The 21,338-nt window shown below is 38.9% G+C and overlaps 1 protein-coding gene across 1 annotated transcript; it reads left to right on the top strand.

Moving 5' to 3' along the window:
* The first annotated feature begins 1,892 nt into the window (after positions 1-1,892).
* STEAP4 (STEAP4 metalloreductase) lies at positions 1,893-21,181 on the top strand. Its single transcript, XM_003207058.4, is given in 6 exon segments — positions 1,893-2,057; positions 15,937-16,392; positions 17,656-17,806; positions 17,809-18,182; positions 18,818-18,982; positions 19,983-21,181. Coding segments are annotated over 6 exon segments (1,566 nt in total). The 5' UTR covers positions 1,893-1,907; the 3' UTR covers positions 20,253-21,181.
* Positions 21,182-21,338: the final 157 nt, after the last annotated feature.

The following is a 21,338-nucleotide window of genomic DNA, read 5'->3' as shown; positions in this document are numbered from 1 at the left end:
TGAATGGCATGAAAAATTTATCACCTTTTTTTCCTCAGGTGCCATATGCAGCCTAAATAGACATCTGAGAAAACAGTGCAACTCACAAAGGTTCTATGAAAGTTCAAAAATACCTGTTCTTTTCTTTTTCCTAATATGAGCACAAGCCACAGCCCAGTGAAGTACTAAGGATGGAAAGGTTGTCACTTACCATATCTCCTCTTGGCAGCATAACAAACTTGTTTTGTTCCTTTGAGTACAACTATGACAAACAAGAGGTTTCATCTGATTTCTCTGCAGCTACAAGAACTACTTCATTCAGTTCCACTACACATCCCAGGGAGCAGATGCAGATCCTTCTTAAAGTATGGACTTACTAAGTAAAGAACTTGCATAGTTGTTAAAATTGTTGGACAATTCAACCTTTTCTTACACTACTTAATATTGTTGAGGTCTTGGTCTACTGAGAAATGGCTTCAAACTCTTTCTCAGCTTTTTATATTCATATTATTATGTGGGCTTTAAATGCTTAGATTGCTTTGATGGTCTCAAAGGCATAGCATTTTTCCTCTTTTTCCATCTATTACGTATTCATTTATTTCTTTTATATTCCCTATGGAGTTAACCTTGTGATTTTAAGCTTTGTGAATTAACTGTCTCCCTTTGTACTCCCTTAAGACTTTCTTTTAGGTATAATAACACTATTTTTGGCAGCATGTTAGTTGACGGATGTGCTGAAAATGAATACTTTTCTGATTAATCCGACATTTTCACTTTCTCAGTGCCTACTAGAAGAAAACCACAGCCAGGTCATTCTCTCTGCCCATGTCTCGTACACCTTGCTAACTCTCGCGAGTTCTTCCAAAGTAACATCATCTTTTGGATATCCTGGATCTTTTCCCATGGTCCAGGCATTGCACTAGCTTGCGCTTTCTGTCAGTGTACAACAGACATGGACTGTTCCTATCCTAAATCTCAAACATAATTCGGTCTCTTTAGAACTCGAACTCTCACTTACATAGTTTCTTTATCCCTAGTTCACAGATTTTTCTGACTTCTTGCCCTTTTTTTTCAAGATTACTTTTATGTCCTATGTCCTTCCTATGTTTTCCTAGTCAGTTTCCTGCACATCTTTCAAAATCAAGATGATATAAAAAATAATTTTTAATTTCTTTCTCTTTAGTGGCAAACATTTCTTTCAGATCTTGAGTGCAATCTTATTTAAATTCCCTTCAGTTTATTTCCCAAACTTTTTATAAAAATTCAGTGTTATTGGGACACTCTGAGCCCCTTTCTCCTATTTGGACAACGATCCACTCCTGTGATCTCTTGATGCTTAAGGCATCTGTTTTGAATTATACCATCTGTTTTGAATTATACCCCATTCCAAAGAGATGTGTAACATCCAGAATTTTGCATACTCCCAGACTTCTGCCTTAAAGATGCATTTCTCAGTACAAATGGATGATTGGCTCTGACTCCATGGGGTCACTGCCAAGAATACATAGAAAATCTCAGAGATGTGGTACTTTCAGCCATCCTCATGTCAAATTCCTTTCATCCCAAGGTGACATTCTTACTATCCCTACCCACAGCTGGAACGACCCAGGAACGACACAAAGAGAGCTCTCCTTCCAGGCAAATAGTTCCTGTTTTGCTTCTCAAACATTCTTGACTTCTGCAGTTCTCAAGTTAGTCCTCCAAGAGCGGGAAACACAGCCAAACCTTTTTGCTGGCCTATAGCCAAGGGGCAAGCCTGTGCCTGCTTTAAAAAAAGCAACCACAGCTTCACCTCAGCTGTAAATACATGGGCTGGGACTTTCCCCAACAACTTAGACGGGAAGTTCTTTCACCCAGCATGGACAGACAGGGCTTGCAACACCTCCTCATCTCTCCCTCCCACGTGCACCCTAGCTTCTAGTAGATAAATGCCAGCGAGGCTGTCAGGTTTCTGCATTCTTCTCCTGGCACAGGACCTCTCTGCAGCATCTAAGAGCAGATCTTGTGCTAGCACTAACAGCACCTCACTGGCTGGAAGACTGGTTTGCCTGGGGGAGAGGAGGAGGTTGAGTGCACAGGTGAGTTTTACAGAGGCCATCCGATCCGCAGGTTTCTCTCATTTCTGCAGGTGGGATTAGGGAATGCCTAGAATGGCAAGGCTGACATCCCAGGAGGTTTAGGTGGGTTTGAACTCAACCATCAGTGTACTGAAATTTGACCTTAGCTTTTTTCCCTGCTAGATATAAAATACAAAGCCAGGGCTTTGTATTGACATTACATAATATTTTAGTCACTGAGAGATGATATAAGAAAGCATGGAAATATAGGGACATAGTTTTATCTGTAAAGTTAGGGCAACCAAACTTTGAATCAGCCCATTGGTATTCAGAGAGCTTACATAACTGGCAACAAGTTTATTTAATCTTTCAGAGGTGTTTGCTAGAGTTAAGGAAGTGGAGAAATCTTCTGCAAATAAGTGTTGGTCAGTGGGTTTTAAATGGTGAATCTGGAAATAGGATATTCCTTCCTAAGAGAGAGCTAAAATTCTGGTTTGAATTTTAGTAATAAGTGGAAGTACTCTAAGGGCATTTGATTTACCACCAATCATAAAGTACTTGTAATAATAGTTGGAGCTAAGGATTCTTTTCACTTCTGGACTCACATGTGGATTTCATGTTTTCTCTTCAAGTAGCATACCAATTTTAAAACTGTTTAATATTTTAGAAGTGAGAGGTTTCAGTGCTGCAGAAAGAAATGGATTTTTCTTGAGCATTGTCTTATGCCAGCACCATGTTATTAATTCAGAGAACATTTGCAGCTGCCAGAACTGTTAGTCAGCTTTGATACAGGAAGATTTCATATCCCCCCTAAATCTACAAATATGAACTGTCACTCACAGCACATGGCAGTTTTTTCAGATTTTTCAGACATTCTGAAAGGATTGAATTAGTGAAAGATGTAAATTCTTTTTTAGATGTGACTTTCCAAAGCTCCTGGTTGCATTAATAGCAATGATTTTGGCAAGCATGAAGTTGTAATAACTGAGGCGACACCATGACTACATACCAAAATATTACAATAGTCATTGAAAAATCAAGCATCCCTGTACTTTCTTCATCCATACAGGAATTTGGTTATTCAAATCTATCAAGCACTTTTCATATTTATACCCTTCTAGGCAGATGGCATTTTTTAAATTATTTCTCTTAGTCAAAAGCAGAAAACATAACTGATAAGCAGTCTACTTTGTGTTCCAAAATTGTTAACAAAGCATGTTACTTACATTAGTGTTTTGTTTGAGAACAGCAGCTCACTTCAGAAGTGACTGTCCTGCCTTCTGAATTGTGCATCGTTCACATCACAGTGGAGCCTGGGGATGCTTTCAGCTGCTCTTGGGTTAGCACAGCAATCCCACCACTCACAGCAGTTCAGCTCTCAGGGTCAGACCACAGCTACTTCAAGGACAGCACCTGGTAGTGTGCTTGGCATGGGTGTGAGGCACTCAGAAACGACCTTTCCTCCCTACATATCCATTCCTGTTGTGCCTCAAGAATGCAGAGACAGCAACCAAGGCCTTCAGGGAGAGTAGTTCACATCAGCGCATTTTAAGACCTCTCTCACTGCTTCCTGGTCTGTTTCTATTAAAATCTGTTTATGTGGTAACTTCAAGCTTTGAGCCAACCATTTCTCCCATTCTGTTCTCAGTGACAGGGCTAGCAGAGCGCAACTGCAACATTTTGTATTTTTTATGCTCCACACTACAATTTACAGATGCTGGCTTTTTGGCGTTTGTTTGTTTGTTTCTATTGGAGTTTTTATGTATATTAATTCTGGTTTCTGAAAGCTGCTTTTGGGGAGAAGAAAAGGTGGGAAGAGATATTTGAAAGTCACCTGTACGTGTGCATATTGCAGATCAAATGTTTGACTTAATGCCTTTATGCATGCTCAGAAATAGAAAAGAGGTGGTTTTCCTCATTTGACCTTGCTATTTAGACCCACCTACTCTCTTCTTCATCAAAATTTCTTCAACACGTATTCCTCTCAAGTGAGAGCAGGGACAATAATACAGTAAGTTCATTTAATTGAAGTCATGTTTGAGATTAGAAGTGGGTAAGTTCACATTTCCAGCACTTTCTCTCTTATCTCCTCCCAGGACTCCTCCCATTGAAGTCCCCCAGCATGCAGCCTGGTTTCTTGGTCTGACCGGAAGCATGCTTGGCAGACTGGTTCATGTAATTCCATCCGGGTGTCCAGTTTCCTTCCTATTTGTTTTGTGGTCTCGTCTCTTTTCCCTGTGGAGATTTGCTGAGCAGCCAGCTGTGGTGGCAGCCTGGGCATAGTGCTGAGATGGGTTCAGCAGCTGTGGGCGGCAGCGGGGTGAGCACAGGTTGCAGCGGTGCTGCTGGGAAACAGGAGGAGCGGGAACAGCTGTCAACAAAAGTGCTAATTAAGGGTCTGACAAAGCTGCTTCCTGAGCTTGCAATGACTGCTGAGCATAGACCTGGAGGCAGCATCACTAAGGTGGCTTCAGACTGTCTTTTTATTTAGCTGAAATGTTGATGTGATCTTCTCTGGGACCTGAGGAATGCCATAGCCTTGGTGGAGACAGCTCCAGCACTGCTGGCAGGGATTCCATGGCTCAGTGAGGTATAGAACACCACTGGGAGATGCATATCCTATGACTTACTTTAGTACGTGTGAGGTTAAGATGAAATAAGGAGCGAGGATTGTTCTCAGCTCTGGGTGATGTGCCTTCCTCAGGTGGAGCAGCCTCACCAAGACGAATCTGAACGTGCAGAGAAACCATTTTCATAAGCTGCACAATATCCTATAAAAAAATGAGAATATTAATAAATCTCATACTAATAAATCTCATTTGAATTCTACAACCAGAGCTTCATAAAACTTGGCACTTCAAAGGTGCTTAATTATAATAATCTGCTACAAACTGCTTGATCAGTGGTGAAAGCAGCTCAGCCATCCACTCCAGACAACTTACAGCACCTGAGGACGGGGATCAAAGTGTTTCACTGGTGCCTGTCACCAATCCATTAGTGATACCAATTATGTGAGCAAGCTTCTGTAGGCCTCCAGATAAACAAGCCTGAAGTGTTAGGAAATTTAGTGGAGAGGTTGATTGCCAAAGAGCAAAAAACACTTTCTGGCATCATTAGAGCACCAAGAGTGTTTGACGAAGGATGTCTCTGGGGTGGTCCCATGCTACAAGGAGTGTGAGAGCAGGAAATGTGTAAAAGAAGACATGAGTACTCACCACAAGAGGGTAATTATGCAATAACCGTAATAGCATAAAGTGGTAATACAATAAAGACAATGGGTTTATTCAGAAAATTCAGTTCCTCATTTTGTATTGCAGATCCTTGGTGGAGCTGCAAGAGAGGGTCACCCTGTGGGAGGAAATTATTTAGTCCAATTAGGTAATTACGAAATCAGCATGACACTTTCTTTTGTACCTCACGGCACAGACATTCAGCTCATTTTTACCCCAAATTATACTGAGCAGATCTCAATGACTTCCAGAACTAAGCAGCTCTGGCAGTGTTAGGGTCAGGGTGCATTTGTTGATCTCAAATCTGACTGCACAGATATTCGGGGAGGAAAAAAAAATCATAAAAAGCATCCAGTGGATCTAAATTCTTTTGCTTGTAAAATTTGTGGAAGATTTATATAAGCAGAGTAAGAGGTCAGTGCTTCCCCGTGCAGATCTAACTTTTTTTTTCCTTTGATAACTAGATTGGAAATTGAATCCAAGCCTCTGGATCACCAATCTGCATCACTACCAAAAGCAGTAGCTTTCTATGAGAAGTTAACTCTACCAATTGCTATTTGATTGATGATAAGCAGTAAGAAAAGTGTTTACTTAAGGAATTATTTGTTTAAATAAGTCATTGTAAAATTAAGATTGATGGGTTTTGAGCAAAATTCCCTACTAGCAAAAAAAAAAGTTACTTTCTCCAGCCTGACCTTTGCTTTTTTCATTATTTGTTTGCAAAATGAAGGAATTTTGGTACCTGTGAGTGCCCTCTTTGTTACCTCTTCTTAAGTTTAATAAGAATACTTAAAATTTTCATTGGCCTCTGCTCCATGTCATGTCCCAGATATCCACCTTTGCCTTCACTGCAATATGGCCTGGTGTTGCCTAACTGTATATTGAATGGTCTTGGGGTGCAGAACCAAAAGCATAACCTCTGCCTTGACCCTATATATTTCACAGAGATGAGAATGAAAATGCCCAGAAAATCTGATTGAGACTCAGGATCACTAGAAACTCAGGTGCCTTCTCTGTAAAGACGGCAGCAGAGATATGTCAGAGATCCTGTGTGCGGTCTACTGTGTCCCTGTGCAGCAGATCATGGCGTGGGATAGCATGGGCTGCCCTGTGCAGCACTGTGAGCAATTAGGTGACACTGCTGTGCTTCCAGATCAGCAGCTGATGTGCAGTACTCTGGCAGAGACATTTCATTCCTGCCAGTGCCAAGGTGAGAAGCTGAGGCAGTGATCCACAACTTAAAACCCCTTCCCGCTTTCCAGGAGAGGGAGTTAACGGCTCAGCCATGTGCAAAACCTGTGCTGAACTCAAAGGAATTTCAGACAAAAGAACTCTACAAAAAATTAGATCTCTCCATTTCTCAGTAGAGGAGGCTGCTCTCAACAGTTCTGCAAATTTTTGACAAATATCACCTCCGCTGGTGTTTCTTTGTCAATATTTTCAAAGCATGTTTTTAAATTCAGGCTTCTCAGCTGCTAATTTTCAAAGCCTGTAGCTTAGGGCCGTTGTTTGAACACTCCTGAAATTATTGCCTCATTAAGAAGAGGAATTTCTATATTGGGAATGAGTTAGTTTTTAAAAATAAAAGCCTGATAATTTTTTCTCACTGCAAAATGCAACCACATTTAAAACTGTCACTTTTTTTGTGAGGAACACCATTTCTTTCTTTCTGAAAATATCAATGTTCATTTTTCCTAAATGCACGCACGGCTCTGCAGATGCCACTTGACTGCAGTCAAGTAGGACACAAAAAATTTCAATTCCATGTAAAAGAAAGAAAGGAAAACAAAAGAAGCAAATAATACATTTAATTACTTCATATTGAGTGAGTGAGAGTGCTGATGAAGCTATCCACTGTTAAATGGAGTATCTTTAAACTCTTTTTTATAACAGCATTTTAGTGTATGGGCTTATGTAAGCAAGAATGCAGATTAATGAACTTTCTGTAAGAAAATATGCTTGGCCCCATTCCAGACATACTGCAAATCCACATATATTTGTTTTGGCAAGAAAGCTTCACATTCATGCCACTTTTGCTTAAATCTTTCATATGCTCCCACCCACTCCTCAGATTGCTAAGAGCACAAGGCAGCCGGGTCCATCACCACAGAGGCTTCTATGCTGCAGCAGCCACCTCACTTTTTGTTTTATCACAGGTGTCACGGAGCACTTGGGCTCTCTTATCTTCATGTTTACACCAATCCAAAAACAAGTTAATTGAAAATCAACAATTCCATTAGTGTAAACAGGAAGACAATTGGGCTTATCACATATTGCTAGAGCTCAAAATAAATACAGTGTTTTGAACTCCTACATTTTTAGTGGGCCAAAGGCATGATTTTGGTCAGTTGCTGGTGCAATGCTACCTAATTCCAGTCTTGATGTTATTTTACCTTGATTTCTGTAGAAAGTGAGATTTCTCTGATCATATTGAGGGATGTGAGCGCATGTATTTTGTGTGTCCCTCAACCACTGTTTTAGTGATGCTTTCAAACAAATATACCAGGAGAAGTGAGGATTTTGTTTTTCTTCAGTGTCATAAAATAGGCAGTTGAAGACTCCACGTAAGAGTCCTAAGAAATGAAAGACTGTACTGTGACAGTACACATTTAAAGATCTGAAAATCCACATGAGAAGAAATCTTGAAGGAGTGATATCCTGTGATTGGAAACAGTTTCAATCAGCGCTTGTAATCAGCCAAGAAACACAAATCCCTGGGAAGCCAGGCTTCATTATTTCTAGTGTTACTTCTCTGTGAGACAGAGCTGTTTGTTAATGTCTCTAAATAGCAGACAAAAGATGCACAGAAGAATAGCTTCACTGAGAGAGAAGACAGCCTTGGAGGACACAGCAGGAATCCAAAAGGTGCTTGTCATGTACAGTGTGGGCCTGAAAACATATCTTTCAAGGTCTCAGGACATCTCCTGAGCATTATAGTGGGGATAAATCCAGTGCCCCCATTCTGCACTCCAGACAAACCTGCCTCTTCTCACTATCACTTAGCCTTGGGTGTTTTCTGAAATCTTCTCACTCTTGCAGTTGGATTAAATCTTGATACCTATACCTCTCCAAAAAGCACAACAACCCTAAACATGCCAAGGAAATTACACCAGTTATAGCTGAGTCTTACGTGTTTACAGGAAAGCTGGAGGTGGTGAGATTTCCAGCTCTCTCAGTACTTTGCTATGATTTAGACAACATTAAACACATATGTTTAGGCCTATACTTCATCTGTTTGAAGAGCCTCCAGGCAGCTTTAGTGTTCTCCTGATAAAAAGCGAAGATGTGGGAAATGCAATGTCCTCTGTAGGAGGATTTATTGTCTCAAACAATTATTCTTTATAAGCTTTGTCAAAACTTGGAACTCAGGACTTTCTGCTGATGAAAATAGAAGATATTCATTTGCTTGAAAGAAAACTCATGAATAATTTGCTGTGATATGTTTGTTAGGAGCTACTCTGCTATTTTCTTTATGTGTGTAACTACTAGATTAATCAAGGGAGAGTAGTTTCCACATGCCTTTCAGTTTCTGGTGTAGCAAACAACAGAAAATACAGTTTGTAATTTAGGGCAGATTTGGTTCTACAACTGTCAGCTTATAAGAAGTGCTGTTTTTTAGAGAGTGCAGTCTCTCTCTGTGGAGATAGTAACATGAAATTTTAAGAAAATGAGATTGCCTCGGAATAGTGTATATGTCTTTCCAATGAGAATTTTTAAATCACATTTCACTTGTTTTCTAAGTTACTCCAGGATTACTGAATATTATGCATGTGTAGAACATTTCAGAAAGATACATTCAAAGCTGCAATACCAAATATGCAAGAAATGAAGTATTAACGATCCTCATTTTCTCTTGTATTTAATAGGCCACTCTATTTAATTTTAACTTATTAGGGCACTTTTGATCATAGATGACTCACATCTCAGGCTTTCTGAGACAAAACTCCAAAAAAAAAAATCAAAAGGGAATCATTTCTACGTGTCAGTACATGCAGTAAACTGCTAAGACAATAATGAAAATTATCTAACTCAGTTTCAAACAGTTTTTTTTAAGTTTTGTTTAACTTTGTAGAACTTGACAGCATGAGAAAGAAAAGACCTGAAAGGACCAACCATTCCAAACAGAAATATATACAAATGTATTTATTTGTTTGAAGTTCACCATGCCTGTGTATAGGTATACAAGGATTTGAATGAAAAAAAAAGAACTAAATGTAAAACATGGCCAATCCACTATCTTTCTACTCTTGGTTGTAGGCACTATTCTTTATTGCCACCAGCATGAATACATGTCATTAGCAGGGCGTGAAAGCACTGCTGGTAAGCCATAGTGCAGTCTGCCCTTGTTTAAGGAGAATATATATTTACCAGTAGTAGGGAAGGATCAGGTGTACACAGAGGCAAACATCATTGATACTGTTCTGTCTGTTCAAAGAGGTCTTCAGGGCATAGGGCACCTGCAAAGGGTTTATTTTCACTGCTCCTGCCATAAGCGCAATTCGCCAACTCAAGATCAGTTCCTAGTTGCACAAGTTGATGAAGTGTAATCCCATCAAGTCTGGTGGTGTGCTGGGCTTTCTCTCAGTACTGCTGTTGAGAATATGCTTGAGACAATCTCTGAATTGGTGAAATTAGTTCAATGTTGTCTGTGTGATGCAAGATATGTAAGCTAACTCTTGAATCTGTGTAGTGAACTCAGTGTTTTCCAGTTATTCCTGACCAGAGAGTTACAAAGATTTGGCTGAAAAGACCTTTTGAGAGACTTGAGAGCTTACATACATGAATACTGTCTGAGACAGTTCAGCTACTCCTTGCTCTAAAATGAGATTTGGAGAAAACAGAAACAGACAAATCCTCAGAGACTAGATCCTCTGGTGGACTACACCATAACCTACCTCAGTCACAGCTGTGCTGGCCATTAACTTTCTTCTTACTTGCTAACCTTTCTTTTATACAGCTATGGATCAAACTCCTGGCAATGCCTGGGCCATTTATCTTCTCAAAGTCCTTATGTTCCACTTAATTATCTAAACTTTTTCCCTGAATCAAAAGGTAAAAGGATATAGTCCTAGAAGATGATCTTGGAACGTTATGCAGGAGAAAATGCAGATGTTCAGTCACAGCTGAAAGATACTATAGGCCACTAGACAAGATCAATTGTTCAAAAACAGATTTGTTCACTTAGCAGAATAATAAGAAGACAATACTAAACTCAGAAGGTGGGCAGGTGATGTTCCATGAAAAGTAGAATCTGAGAAGAAAAATAAGATCTGAGGATTTGACACCTGCTTATAGAAATGGCATTAAAAGCAGAAAGACAGAAAACGTTTGCAAGGCGGAGGAAGGATTGCAGGAAGACAGCCATGTAGCTGAAGCTGTGAATTCTTCAGAAACTTCAAACAATAAAATAATACAGAAATAAAATCTATGGACAAACATAGAACAGTACAGATACGTTGCTAAAATTTGAAAAGCCACTGTACAAAAAAATAAGTAATTAAATAGTACATCCAACAGTACATCCAGAATACTGTAAAAGCACAAACTGTCAATCAAGAAAGGGATTTATCTAGAATCAACTGAGAGAAAGCTATTGACTAATAACTCCAGGAAAGCCATCTCTGCAATGCCTCTTTTACTCTACACCAGTAATAAAGAGATGAGAATTCAGGCAGGGTGACAGAAGTAACAGATTAGATCATGCTTAGGTGAGTTAAATGATTTGGGATCAGTGAGGCTGATGGAATTTGCCTTAAATTGTTCAGGGAATAACTGAAGCATTTCCACAGCCATTAATAACTACCTTTAAGAACTGCATGGAAGAGGTAAAGTTTTCAAAGACTGGGAACACAGGAATAACAGCTATCCTGAAAAGTAAGTAGAAAGAGGAAGCGCAGAATTCTGGCCCAATCCATTTAAGAACAATTCTCAAATAGAAGATAATAAAAAATAAAAAATAGATTATAGACTCGTGTATTAATCAAGAAGAAAGCATTCCAAACCCAGCTAATCTCTTTATATAAGATCATACCAGATCTGGTGAATCACAAAGGCTGTGCAGCTTGAGATGAATGAAGATTTTAGTATAGTATGTTAGAGAATATTTTCATAAGCATATGAGGGAAATGCAGCCTGACTGAACTAATATAAGGTAGGATTCTGTAGAATGAGTGAAAGAGGCATTTTCAGTCTCTCTGTTAATCACTGTCAAAATAGAAGGCTAAATTTACTGCAGATATACTGAGGGTCTCTCCTGGCTAAAGTCCTCTTCTGGAACTTTATTAAATGGCATGGATGCTGGAATAGACAGTATGCTTATTAAAGCTGACAATCTGACAAAGCTGAAAAAGCCTGCAAGCACATTAGAGGACAGCCTTAAAAATCAAAATGATCTTGACAAATTGAAGTTACAGACTAAAAAAATATTTAACAGGGACTAGAGCACAATACAGCAAGAGTCAGAAAAAAACTGCACATGTTGAAGATGGAGCTATTGGCTTGGGAGCAGTTCTGCTTTAAAAATCGGGAAGTTGCAGGGTGCAGTACACTGGTATTCCAATTCTGATCAGAAGTGCATTTTTGAAGCAAATCACTAATTATCAAGCTTTGTTTTCTTGGAGTATATGGAAGAAAATGATTCCTTCCCACAAAGACTGAGCCAGATGATATGCTTTGGGTGCACCCAGCACACTGCAGCTGTTAATGGACATTCAGGCTGCAATGCTAGACCAAGGCTGCTCCAAGGTGGAAATCCTGCTCTCAGCATGACCATGTGCTCAGCACCAGCTGTTCCACTCTACGTCTTCCTTCCTGTTGCCACACACTGCTTGCTAAAGTACGTAAGCCATCCCAAGCTGACTTTGAATCAGCTGTACTGTGAATAAGATAGATGTGTCAGTGGGATGATGTGTTGTCTATGAGGCAAGCAAAGTAATCCTTTCCAGCTGGTGAGATCTCAGTGAGAGTACTGCATTCAGTTTTAGCACCATACTTTTAATTATCAGTTGGAAGAGTTTAGCCTAGGATGATTCCCACTCTCAGAAGCATGAGGTGCAGGAAAGGATCTGGTGTTATTTCATCTAGAGAAGAGAAGGGTGAAATGGTAACAGCTTTCATGTCCAACAAAGGCTTCTGAAAAAGAGAAGGGGGACAAATTGACACCTGTGTGTACAATGGAGGAGGCAATGCAGCCCAATACAGATTGGACAGAAGAAGATCTGCCTTGTATTATGACCAGTGAGACAGCAGAAAGCAAGGGAGACTGCCAGATCCACAAACAGGTTAGACAAGCATCTGTCAGGCTTGGTTTAAATGTAGTTCATCCTGCCTTAGGGAGGGAAGATGGGCTAGACAATCTCAAAATCACTGCCATAGCTATTTAGTTTGCTTCTTTTTAAAATGTAAATAGTAAAATTTCTCTTTCCTGCTCCTTTCATCTTGTCATTCAACCTTTTGAATCATTCCATTGATCTCCTGTCTACCATTTCATGTTACATCTGTCTGATCTTTCCATTCTCCATCCCTGCCTGTCTCAGTCCCACATCTGCTTTTCCACTCTTGGCACTGTGTTTCATCTGCAGAATGATTCTGCTAGGAAATCCCTCCTTTTTGCCCATGTACAAAGCAGCATTCCTGTATTCATTCAAATTCCTGTGTAGGTATTTATATATAATTGCTGGAAGAAAGTGTATCTTGTTTCAGTTCCCCAAGTGCCTGTGCAGTATTTAATGATGGTTTTGCTTCTTCTGTTCTTCCAGTGCCTCCTTCTGTCATTACTGACCAAGTGACAATCAGATCAGAGGTTATCACCATTTTCCCTAAAAATAGGATAATTCACTGTATAAAAATACAACTATGTAGAAAAGAAAGGACAAAGTTATCAATAAGCAGCTTATATGGAAGCATGTTATCTTTGAAATAACAAGCATCACTAGCTTACCAATGTTAGGAGCATGGACATAAACAAAAGTATTATATGTGAATACAGAGCTCCACAAAGCTCTGATTTTTCCCAGATAATATTTGGGTACACACATGAAAGAACAAAGGATGGTCATTTGTTTCTTTGTTAGTGTTTCTGTTTCCTCCAGTGCTTTGAGAGTGCCCAGCACATGGGCACAAAGCAAACCCTGCTGCCATCAGCTGCTTAACAAGACACAGTATCAGCTTTCGGGTTGAGCTCTGACACCAGGCTGGTCCTATGTCCTTTATGTACTTCATCACATCTTTCACACCGATGTAGGACAACAGAAAGTCTTCTTCTACAGCAAATGAATATCTTCTCTCATTGCAGCTATCACTGTAACGGACTCTATAAGGCCATTTTCCTTGTTTCAACTTTACACCCACCAAGTTGCCATCAGAGCAAAGGTACATTTTCTTCATTTTGTTCAAACACACACAGCAAAGCCCAAATTTATCTGTGCAGTCTACTGCCTGAATTAATCTCCAGAAGTCAACTGCAGTGCCCACAACCTTTTCAGTTTAACAATAGCCAGTTGGCACAAAGACATGTTTGAAGACATGTTGAATTGAAAACAATTAAATTGAGAAAATTGACTTAAAATGCTAATTTATTAGAAGGAGGCATAATCCCAACAGCCTGGGATTTAAAAGCAAAATTCCTTTGTCTTACATGTCATTTTCTGATATAGCAGATGCACAATTCAATTAACATCTGTTTTACAGTATACCTTGTGTTATGAAAATTGTTCATGACCAGTTCATTTCTAATATATCATGTGCACTATCACAACAGCAATGGGCATCACTATAACAACTAATTCTTAATGAGAAAATAAGTAAATTCTGCTTAGTTGATTCAAGCAAACTGTCTTTCCTGTTAAAAGTGGTATTAAATTAAATTAGGCCACTAGCAATAAAGGCAGCTTTAACGCTCTTCAGCTCTTTATAGAATAACATTCAATGACTTGTACAAGTCCCTTCATATCTTAGATAGGGCTCCAAGAAACTGTACAGACACACAAAAAGAAAAAGAAAAAATTGTTCTTTACATTAGTTTTACTTTTCATCTTCCTCTTATTTTCTTCTTCTCTTTCCCAGCAAGACAAGTTCAGTGTTCACTAGCAAATGAAATGTTCAATAATATTGAACAACAGAAACTCTTCATATGTTTGTTTGATGGTAAATATACCAAATATTACTTGATAAAACCCGTTTGAGATGGTTGGTTTGTTGAGTTTCTCTTGTCCAGTCTTACTCTGGTGAAAAAAATGGTTTGCATAGTTCATTCAGCAGTAACTTAATGATTTCTTGGGGGCAAATACAGAAGTTAACAGCTGGACAACCACATATTACAAAGAAGTTTTCTTTCATTTTGGATAGGGGCCCACTTTCTTAAAAGGAAAATTTGAGAAAAGAAAACTGAGTACCATTAGGTACTGAGTTGAACCATTTATTAATATTAGACGTAACTTTTCTGTTCATTTTTGAAATACAGACTATCCACAAAAAGGACTGCACAGTTTTCCTCCCATTGGAGCTGCATGGGACAGTAAAAGAGCCCTCAGAGGATGAGTTTTAAATGTGTAAGAGAACACTGGGAAAAAGAAAAAGAAGAGTATGATCTCTATATTTTAAGTGGCAGTTTCATTCTGAGCAGGGCTTCACGTAGGAATGCAAGCATAGTGTTAATATTAACAGCCATAGAGCAGTTGTTTTGGATCTAGCTAACTATTCTATGCAGTTCTGTCCTCCAAATTGGAAAATCAGTTATTCCCACAGCTTTAATTAAGCCACTTACCTGAGATGTTCCGAAAACCTTGAATTAGGGCTCCTGCAAAATAACATGGCTGCTCCAAGTACTAAATTAGTGGCTGTTTGGAGAGAAGGGTCTCACAAGATCTCCTGTTAGAGATCTTCCTTAAGGCTTCAGGTTTTCTGTCCTCAGATCACTTTTTGTAAAGTGAGGGCAACAGCATATGGATCTATGAGAAGACCTTTGGAGCAGCCGTGTTTGATTCTGCATTTGGGTCATGGGTCTCACTCTGTAAGAACGGAGCGTACATAATGCTATGGCATGGATAATACATTAAAGTCTTTGAAGCTTCCAGGTACTGTGATAAAGGAGGACAGATAAAAGTCTCAGAGAATTTCATTAAGAGTAACACATGTTCAATGCAAAATACACCCGTTCCACTGTCCAAACACTTTATGGGACATTCTTCAGGAAATTGAACAATAATCAACCAAACTGGCATTGAATGGGCATATAAAGAAAGTACTGCACACAACATAAATTTGTAACTAGCTTGTACACCACTTCAAGTGTTTTACAAACAGACCTTCCAGGTTCCAATCTGATAAGAGTCACGCTCATCTTTAATGCTTTTCTATAGCATAAAGAAACAGAAATGGTCCTGAAACAGATGCAACCCTTGTTCATTGTGATCCTATACCCTTTTCTCCTGCTTTCCCTTTGAGACAGGAAAACTGCAATAATTCAGTTGAATGTTAAAATCTCGAAGATGAACAGAGAGGAGGGTGTTGTCAGAGACGGAGAGCTGAATATCCAGAATTCATTTTTTAAAAACTGTAGATTAAGAATCAAGAAAACTCTCAGATATTTATTTTGTACAGCCAGAACAAAAAATTAACCTTTCATTTTCAAGAGAAAAATGTTATACTTAGTTTCTTTTTTTTTTTAATAGATGAATAAAAATTCTTCCAACATAATGGCTTTGGTTCCCAAAACATCTAACAAAAGAGAGACTGTGTGTATATTTGGAACAGGAGATTTTGGAAGAGCTCTGGGCCATAAACTGATTCAGTCTGGCTACCCCGTCGTATTTGGAAGCCGGAACCCATGGCCATCCAGCCTGATTCCCAAGGATGCAGAGGTGCTGAGCCATGCCGAGGCAGCACAGAAAGCTGCCATCATTATTATAGCAATCCAGAGGCAACATTACGACTTCCTTGCATCACTAGAGGAAACACTCCACGGAAAAGTGTTGGTGGACATAAGCAACAACTTAAAAATAAACCAGTATCCTGAATCCAATGCAAAGTACCTGGCTCAGCTGGTGCCCAGTGCTAGGGTTGTGAAAGCCTTTAACACTGTGTCAGCCTGGGCTCTGCAGTCGGGCACCCTGGATGCAAGCCGGCAGGTAAGACTGAACTGCAGGAGTTTGTTATTTCATAGAGTTATGAAGTATCATATAGGCTTTTAACAGTTAGACAAAACACACGCTTGGGACATATGACTCAGACAAGGCTGAGATGGAAATTTCACTGTAATTGCAAATCTGAAATTAAGTGTGAACTAAAATTTACTTTGGGATTCAAATATGACATGACAAGGAATATTGATAGCTGTTAAGAGACATCAGAGAAGCGAGGAAAAAAAAAAGAAAACAGCTACAAACAGAGAACCAGTAAATCAGAAGGAAATGAGGGCTGTGTCACTTGTTCACCTAAGAGTGCAAAAAAAAAAAAAAAAGGATATAAGGGATATAATGGGGCGACAGAATGAGTATAAGCAATGGGGTAAACTAGATGGATGGTGAAGAAATTAATAGTTTTTAAATCAGTATCCATCACCACAGAAGTCTAACACAAAAACAAAGTGTGCAAACCATGTTAATGAGCTCTTCAGTCACAGGCAAGCTGGTCATAGGAAACAATCGAGCATCTTTGTGGAAGAGAAAGAATTTATTACTGCCCTGTTTTCAGCTACTCTGAACATACAACTATTCAAAATATTGTTAACTTTGCTTTCTGCTGATGGAAGTGATTTTGCCTAAACTAAAAACCAAAGATTTACAAGCCTAGGCATCTGAAACCTTCATCGTACTTGGATAAATGACAGCAGAAGTTGCCCCCTTTCTGCCTATTCCAAAAGAAGTATTACAAATATTCACACTCATAGAAAAAAGGAGTTTCTTCACACTTTTACTAGATATGGGAAGGAATAATTTCTCATGACAGAGAAATGATATTTGAATTGTCTCTACCCCCAGGTCCCTGAAGCCCTTATAGACCATTGTAGTGGCAATAGAAAATATTGTTCCTACTTACTATTACAAAACCTTGTGCTTACAAACTGTGGGCAGAATCTTCAAAAGAGCACGCTGAAATTCAAGTGCTCTAAGCAAAGACTGTAATCTTATATTTTGTTTTTGTCATACACAAAATTTTGCCACTTGAAGCAATGTATTTCACCAAAGACGAGATTGATATTCTTAATTGTTGGGACTGTTGATCAAGAAATTACCTATAACACAATTTTATATATATAAATTGAGGCTATCAAGAAAGGTAACAAGGAGCCTAGAAGCTTGTGCTCATATAGTCCATACCCAGGCAGAAACGCAGTGGAAAATGTCACAAAAGTCTGTCAGAATAAAACCCCTGCTTGTTTTTGGCTGCAGGTGTTTGTCTGTGGAGATGACACAGAAGCTAAACAAACAGTAATGGATATTGTTCGCGCACTGGGACTCACACCATTAGATCAAGGATCTCTCTTGGCTGCTCGGGAAATAGAAAATTACCCTCTACAGCTCTTTCCAATGTGGAAGCTTCCCATCTTTTGTCCCTTGGCCTAACCGCATTCTTCTTCTTCTACTGTTTGGTTCGTGACGTAATTTACCCTTGTGTTTATGAAAATAAGGATTATTCATTTTTTCTTGCAATTTCCATTCCAAATCGGATCTGTCCTATAATGGCACTCATCCTTCTTGCCTTGGTTTATCTCCCTGGTGTACTTGCTGCAATTATTCAGTTATACAGAGGTACCAAATACAGCCGTTTCCCAGACTGGCTGGACAAATGGATGCTGTGTAGGAAACAGCTTGGACTAGTAGCCTTGGCATTTGCTTCTCTGCACGTTATTTATACTCTCGTTATCCCAATTCGCTACTATGTAAGATGGAGAATTGAGGACAGAACCATCACACAGGTAATTTTTTTCTTGCTCTATGTCTTCTCTTCCTCTAGCCCTGTTACTAATATTACCAGGGATGCTAAACTTTAGAAGTTCACATGGACAGTCTAATGTTCTTTTTAATGAGGTTATTTTCCTAGTTTCTGCACTCCTTTTGATCATGGATAAATCCACAGGTCTCTGATGTTGAGTTGTGGGTAAATACCTTCCTCCTAGGTAGTTTACATATTAATGAAATAATCAAGAAATACATAAAGAATAATTTAAAGAAATGTATTTCTCTATTTCTCCATATACATTTATGAATCCATAGAATCAAAAAATAGTTTGAATTGGAAAGGATTTTTACAGGTCATCTAATCCAAACCCCCTGCAATGAACAGAGATTAGCATATTTTGAGTTCCTGACCTTACTCAACAACAAACAATTGAATACCTGCCCTCACAGTAGGCCTACATTACATAAGTACCACAGTTATAGGTACACAAAACCTACATAATGCCACTCTCACATTTTCAGTAGCCAAAGTAAATACCCAATTCTTTTCAGATAGTGCGTAATATTTATCCCTTAGTTAAAGGATATTTTTTTCTTCATATTGATCCTAAAACTGCTAACACTAAGATATATCTGGTATTCTTTTCTTCAGGCACTGAACAATAAAACTACTGCATTTGACAACACAAATGGCTGGCTTAGTGACTCTTATTTGGCTTTGGGGATTTTAGGATTCTTTTTATTTGTTCTTCTTGGAATAACTTCCTTGCCTTCCGTCAGCAACAATGTCAACTGGAGAGAATTTCGATTTGTACAGGTAAGAAAAAGATTTTCTTTAAAAACAACTTTTTTCTTCTCAGTTGGAAACTTCCCTATTCTTTTATGAACTATGACCACAGAAGGATTTAGTAGTAACTTAAGTCTTCCCTCCATTATTAACTCTAAATGTCACATCTGTATTATTCACCATCACCTGATTAATATATATTTATCTACTTGGCTATACAGCTCACATTTAAAAAACACAACTTCCCTGATGGCAACCTATGGAACAACTGGTATTACACCAACAACATAAAATTGGGAAGACCTAAACTGCTAACTGACAAATGGAAAAGTGACACTGTGAAGTTAATGACTGCCAAATTACACAGTCACAAAATATTTTAGCCATTTATTGGGCTAGTTTTGTTGGTTCACAAGATAATTCAGTTAACGTGATTCTGAAAGCCGACTTTATTGCTCCAGTCCTTTCAACAGCAAGCATCTAAAGAGAGTCTCCAGTTTCTGCAGGCTCTAACATTTGCTGTGCCTTTAATAAAGCTACCTCTGTTAACATCATCATCTTGACCCCACCTCAGGAAGAAGTTTGGTGCTGCAGTGCCTCTGCAGGAAGAAGGCTAGCAGAAGAAACTACTATCAGTTAATGTTTTACTTAGGTGAAAAGTTTGTACAGTATAGTTCTGGGTGGATTATCACTAAAGCATAAAAAGGCTTGGACCTCTCAAATGAACTGAAGCTTTTTCTCTGCATTTTTACAAATACATTAGGCAATGTGTGGAAGAAGTTGTCAAGGTTGTTGATAGGTGGGGGGGGAAAAAAAAAAGAAAAAAATCACATCCTGGAGATCTATTTGAATTTTTATTTAAAAAAAATAAAAAGAAATCTTATATTATATAAACCATTTTCATTTCAGTAGACCCATTTAGTCTCAAATTTGGCACATTCCCTGAAGTTTGCTGTGCACTGTAATTTGCATTTGTTCTGGTTCAATTTAGTATTCTAACCTCTACTTCTTTCTCTTTTTTCTCCTCTAGTCCAAACTGGGATATCTGACATTGATTTTATGCACCGCACACACACTGGTTTATGGTGGAAAGTGGTTCCTAAGTCCATCATCATACAGATGGTATCTTCCAAATGCCTATATGCTCTCTCTCATCATTCCATGCGTTGTACTGGTTGTCAAATTTGTGCTCATACTTCCTTGTCTAGACAAACAACTAACACGAATTCGACAGGGCTGGGAGAGGAATCCCCAATACTCGGAACAGTCAAACTACATTATCAACAAGTCTGCTGTGTAATTAGACTAACCTGTATTGTTAAAAAGAAACAAAATTGAAGGCAAAATGAAGTCCCTATCCTGCTTTACCTGGAGAGAGGAAAAAGTGAGATGCCTGGGCAGGTTCTGACTGAAATAAAGCAATCCCAGTGACAAACTTAAATTTTAAATCAAATGAGCCTCTTGAGATCCTGCACCCCAGACATGCTTTCACACAGGCCTTTTTCTTTTTCTCCCCTTGTTCACCCTCCATTCCTGACAGGAGGATGAGAGAAGCGTTCAATGTATCAGTCACTTGAAATCTCCAGTGCTGGCCAGAATCAGAGCAACCTCTCATATTAGATGGTTTCTGCTCCTCTTCACTGTCCTGCCCACTGGTGCTCAGATCTGCATGCTCTTGCACACACGTACATACATTTATAAACACCCTGTTTCCCTCTCTGAAGCCACCAGACTGTAGAGCGGGCACAGGACAAGCATTAGCTGAAAGCTCTCATCTTCCCAACATTAGTTTGTCCCCCAGTAACATCTGGTCAAAGAGATCTATATTCATGCCTTAGAAATGGCTGAATAAGATTTCCTTGGTTTATGCACTCTAATGTTCAAAGAGCATCTGCTGAAGATGCTGAACCCTTGCTATACTGCAGAAACTCAGGTGGCAAGGGGATAGAGGAGAGACCAAAATGTCAAAAAGACATGAGATGTGCTCACCAGCCTAAGCTTCTCTGCAAGTACATGCACACAGTGGTTGGTAAATCTGTGAAAGCAGTGAGCTTGTGTAAGAAAAGGAGCTGATGGAAAACATCGTTTTATTAGGAGTTTATACTGCATGTCATAATTATATATCACAAACAATAGATTGTTGATTTTTCTGAATTTTTTTGGATGCAATGTTATAAATATTCTATGAAAATGCATATATTCTAATCTCAATAAACAAAATTCTTTGTAGTTCTGCATTCTGTTATTATTTCTGGAACCTCTTTTGCTATGATGCAGCTGCTGCTATGCTTAGTTGCACATTAGCATTGGAAGGACTGGGGGGAAGAAATAAAATGGGATCCCATCTTCAGATAGTAGCCAGGACTTTCTCCCATTTTCGCTCCTT

Source organism: Meleagris gallopavo, chromosome 6, assembly GCF_000146605.3.
Source record: "Meleagris gallopavo isolate NT-WF06-2002-E0010 breed Aviagen turkey brand Nicholas breeding stock chromosome 6, Turkey_5.1, whole genome shotgun sequence".
NCBI lineage: Eukaryota > Metazoa > Chordata > Aves > Galliformes > Phasianidae > Meleagris > Meleagris gallopavo.
The sequence above is the reverse complement of the archived record's forward strand: the minus strand, read 5'-3'. Positions and strand labels throughout refer to the sequence as shown.